The 4,932-nt window shown below is 39.3% G+C and overlaps 1 protein-coding gene across 1 annotated transcript; it reads left to right on the top strand.

The window, feature by feature from the left end:
- The first annotated feature begins 2,515 nt into the window (after window positions 1-2,515).
- LOC139425482 (uncharacterized) lies at window positions 2,516-4,627 on the top strand. Its single transcript, XM_071180423.1, has 3 exons — window positions 2,516-2,870; window positions 3,039-3,553; window positions 4,100-4,627. The coding sequence occupies exons 1-3, from the start codon at window positions 2,516-2,518 to the stop codon at window positions 4,625-4,627; spliced, it is 1,398 nt and encodes a 465-aa protein (XP_071036524.1).
- Window positions 4,628-4,932: the final 305 nt, after the last annotated feature.

The following is a 4,932-nucleotide window of genomic DNA, read 5'->3' as shown; positions in this document are numbered from 1 at the left end:
TTCTGTTGACATCCGGTACATGTACAGAAGCAGTTGATCCGAAAATCCGAACCATACCTCGAATGGAGATTTTCCTGTGATTTTACTTGGTCCAGTTCGATTAAGAATATGGACAGCCGTTGATGCTGCTTCTGCCCATAAAGACTGCGGTAGGCCTGTATCTTTGAGCATAGTACGTACTGAGTCCATTATTGTGCGGTTTTCTCTTTCAACTGCACCATTTTGTTCTGGCGTGTACGGCATAGTGATTTTTAACTTGATGCCTTCATCATCAGTCAGTTTTGTCATCTTAGCATTGTCGAACTAACGACCCCCGTCTGTAACCAGTTCTTTCACATTTGTGCCATCCTTATTAGCCCGAGCAATTCTACACTTCGAAATTTGGAATAATCATCTTTGATCACTAGCATGTACTTATTTCCACCTCTTGATAAAACTGGTGATTCGAGTAAATCTGCATGTATGATTTCACCTGACTCCTTCGATTTGAATCGCTTTGATTTGAAAGTCCGTCGACATTGTTTACCGTACCTGCAAGGTTCACAAAAGAGTCCATCATCGGTGAAGTCTATACCATTTTGGTGCAGGTACTGTTTCACATATTGTACTCCCTGATGCCCGAGTCTTCTGTGCCGAACTGAAAGTGGCAACTTTGTCGTTGTCATCATTGTTGTATCTGGGAAAGCTGTTGTTACGTCATCGTCGATTAGGTAAGCTGAAGCAGCAGAACCTTTTTCTGTCTGGACCGGTTTTGCACGTTATTCAAAGAGTCCACTTGATGAACATGGAGCTTCTAAAAGTACATTTTCCGGGTTTTCTTTACGAAAGAAACTACAAACCATGTCATCTGAATCTCCGAAGTGTGAAATTCCTCGTTTCATTGCCTTTGACGCTGATAGTAAATTTTTGCCAATATCTGGTGCATATAGCACATCACTGAGCTCAATAGACTTTTGTAGGGTTCCAACAGTTGCGCACATGTCAACTTCTCCGCAGCCATACGCTGGTATTGTCTGCTTGTTACCAACTACGATTTCTACTGGCTTGCCAAAATGACGATACTTCTTGAAATATTCGGCTGAATTTGTGATGTGTGCTGTAGCTCCATCGTCTTTGAGCCACACATTTCGGCTACTGTCATTTTGGCAAATAAAAGCACTACAATGAGTAAGAAAAGTTTCGGTTTTATTATCTGACATCTTCGGCTTGTCTGGAAAATCAGGACAAAACTTTCCCATGTGCCCTGACTTATTGCACCGAAAACAGTTGCCACGGAAGCTTTTCACGCCGTCATTGGCCTTACTAAGTTTCATGCATGTAGCTGTTGAAGATTGAGATTTTCTCGCCATCTGGGACCTTGTCCCCTTCCACCATTTCTTCACTCCGTTGGCACCATGCCTTGCACCGCTTGTTACAAAAGCTGTTGTAGCATCTTCTTTCATGCATACACTTTGCCTTTGAAGTCGCATCTTTATTTGCTCCATCAGTCTTTTCAGCTTTTGGTATTGAGTCCCATTGGGACTTGAACTCACTGTATTCGTCATCCGGAAGAATCGTTAATATGCGAGGCATGAGCAAATTCTGAGGCAACTTTCCTACGCCACTTGCCTCCTGTTCCCGTTGCAAGTCGACCCACAGCGTACGCAAACGTGCGAGAGATTTCATTACGTCTTCATCATTCTCTATTTTGAAAGTGAAAAATTGTTGAAGAAGAGTATCCAATTTTACACTTGACACGTTGCCGAAGTTGTTCAACAACTGCTTCCATATTTCCCGTGCAGAGTTACCATGCATACGAATTAGATTTAAAATATCAGCCGATACATTTGATCGAATAATTATTGCGGCTTTCGCAGTCGTCTTTGTGTAGGATACCAGCACTTTGTTGTACTCGCTGACCGTCTCGGCACTGGCGTCTTTCACAGGTACCGACGGTTCTCCAACTGAGCCATCCAGAATACCAACACAGTCATTAAGGACGAATAAAGAGTTAATTCCTAACTTCCAGTCAGTCCAGTTGGACGCACCTTCCAACTTCGTGCACTGTATAAAGTTCCTTCCATCCATCGCCAAATTGTTAATCCACAAAAATGAGCAATCACTTCACCACTAACGTTAATGAAAAACGAAGTACTACTCACGATTTGGCATACAAAAGTTCATACACGTCGTCAAAAACAGCTATCCACGCAGTAAAACGTTGCTAATAGCCCATAACCATGAATTAGATATAGCCTCCCGCAACGTACATCTCCAAGTATTTGCACCTCCACCGTAGAAAGATATCACACCTGTTCATCCACCGTTCATATTAAATACTATTTAAAATAGCTGTCACCTTTATTTTGCTAATATTTACAACAACTCTCATAAGTATGAACACACATGTTATCGAATTCGATTAAGAAATCCAAAAAACAGCGTAACTTGTGACATGGAAGCTTTGGATCAGTCTTTTACATGTGATAACATTACACCTGTTACTTAAGTTTCGTGGATCAAGGAGCTTCGGGAAATGAAGATAACTTTATCAGATATTGGTAATGAATTGCAATCTGTACAAGTGCTTCTTGGAGCTGACGTGATAGGGAAGCTTATGACAGGTCAGCGTAAAGTATTAACTTGTGGATTTGACGCCATGGAAACTTTACTTGGTTGGACTTTGTCGGGAAAAGTGCCTGAAAGCAATACATCTTTATGCAATTCTATGTTGGTAACTTCTCTTTTAGTAAAAGAAATGGATATATCTGATATGTGGACATTAGATTCCACAGGGATACAGGATCTATCAGAACAGGAGACTAAAGACGAACTTTATAACGCTTCAGTGGATCACTTCTTAAAGACTGCTAAAGTTGATGAAGACCTACGTTTCCTTGTTAGCCCTTCCCGGACAATTTTAATTTAACACTAAAAGGATTGCAAGTGACATCTCGGAAGCTAAAAGCAGAAAATTTGTTTGAGGAATACATTTTATTTTATTTTCGACCGCCATTGAACAGTCGACCCAATTTTTGGGTTTAGAAATGTTTTCAAAGAATGGGAACGAGGAGGCATCATCGAAGAGGTTCCTGTAGAAGAACTGAAATTAACTAGTCACTATATGCCGCATTGTCACGTGGTGAAGGAGAACAGTACAACAAAGATTAGGCCGGTGTTTAATGCTTCGTCTAAACAAAAGGGACATCCCAGTCTTAATGACTGTGTTGAAAAGGGTCTTAATTTGATCGAATTAATTCCTTTCATAATGGCAAGGTTTCGTCTTCATAAGTTTGGCATAACAGCAGATATACGCAAAGTGTTTTTGTTAATAGGTCTCCATAAACCAGACAGAGATTTTCTGCGTTTTCTATGGTACGATGAACAAGGTGTGCTCAAATATTATCGTCATCGAAGAGTAGTCTTTGGTGTTTCTTGTAGTCCATTTTTTCTTGCGTCAACCATACGATACCATTTAGAAAACAAACTAGATGAAGCCACACAAGGAAATGGAAGATATCCTGAAGGCATTATCCGTCAACTACTACTCAGTTTTTATGTGGATAATTGTTTAGTTAGTGTTGAAACTGAACAAGAGTTAAAACAGTTTATCGAAGTTACCACATAAATTATGGTTGAAAGAAAATTTGATTTAAGAGGGTGGGAGTTCACTAATCCCTCTGAATCCACTGTAAGGTCAACAAACATTCTAGGAATGATATGGGAAAGACAAAGTGATACTCTTTCCATAAATATTCCTGATGTTAATGAAACAAAGAATGAAGTGATCACAAAGTGAAATATTTTATCAGCTTCACACAAAGTTTTTTATCCCAAAGGGATAACCAGTCCAATGATGATGCGTCCAAAATTCTTGTTACAAAATTTGTGGAAGTCTAAAATTGGTTGGGACGCTGAAGTTGATTAAGAAAACGGGCGAAGAATTTCTAAAATGGTTAAATGAGCTTGAATATTTGAAGAATGTAAAAGTGGCAAGATGGTTGCACTGCGATAAAGGAGTTGAAAATATTTCACTTCAATTTTTCGTGATGCGAGCAAATATGCCTATTCGGCAGTAGTCTTTCTGCGAGTTTGTTATGGGACTAATGTTTATGTACAGCTGGTACAAAGTAAAACAAGAATCGCCCCTTTTGGGAAGAAAGAGACAACAATTGCAAGATTAGAACTTCTTGGTGCCACAATATCTGCTCGTTTTTCCACTGAGGTCCGAAAGAAGTTTAAAACCGACGATGTGCATTTTTGGACAGACTCCACCACAGTGTTAGCTTGGTTGAAAAGAGAAGAAACGTGGGGTGTATTCGTACAGAACCGTGTTCAAGAAATTAGGAAACTGACACCAGTTCAAGCATGGAGACATGTACCTGGATCCCTGAATCCCGCGGATCGGCCAAGTAGAGGTTGTTCAACTAAACAATTGCGCCGGTCAAAATGGTGGGAGGATTCCTGTTGGTTGTATCTTCCATCCCGTGAATGGTCAACTAACGACTCAGAGGAAGATGTCAATGGAGAAGAAATAATTAGAGGAAAAAGAAGAACAATCGCATCTTCAATTGTAAATATTGAAGTTTCAGAAATATGGAGCTATCATTTTTCCTCTTACAGTAGAAACATCAGAGTGGTGTCATAGATTCTTCGTTTCATACATAGCACATCATATGAAAATAAATTAAAAGGTAACTTGAGCTTTGAAGAATTCAAAGAAGCAGAAACTTAAGTTCTCAAATCCATACAATTAAAAGCGTTTCAAGATGAGAAGTTTCTTAATAAAATGCAAGCATTTAGAGATGAAAAGGGATTACTGCGAATAAGAACCAAACTCGTAAATAGTGATGAAACTGAAGATTTTAGATTTCCCGTTCTCTTACCTGGTAATAGTTTTGTTATGATTCTTTAATTTTTTTGTATGTGTTCTTTTTGTGTTAATATGCGTTT

Source organism: Parasteatoda tepidariorum, chromosome 4 (genome assembly GCF_043381705.1).
Source record: "Parasteatoda tepidariorum isolate YZ-2023 chromosome 4, CAS_Ptep_4.0, whole genome shotgun sequence".
NCBI lineage: Eukaryota > Metazoa > Arthropoda > Arachnida > Araneae > Theridiidae > Parasteatoda > Parasteatoda tepidariorum.
This window is presented reverse-complemented; position numbering and strand designations above follow the sequence as displayed.

Excerpts from the sequence above, each read along its gene's own strand:
- LOC139425482 (XM_071180423.1), top strand. The coding sequence starts at position 2,516 with ATGAAGATAACTTTATCAGATATTGGTAATGAATTGCAATCTGTACAA. Across the intron at positions 2,871-3,038 it reads TAAAGTTGATGAAGACCTAC|AATGGGAACGAGGAGGCATC; the intron begins GTTTCCTTGTTA and ends ATGTTTTCAAAG. Across the intron at positions 3,554-4,099 it reads TTTATGTGGATAATTGTTTA|CTGGTACAAAGTAAAACAAG; the intron begins GTTAGTGTTGAA and ends GTTTATGTACAG.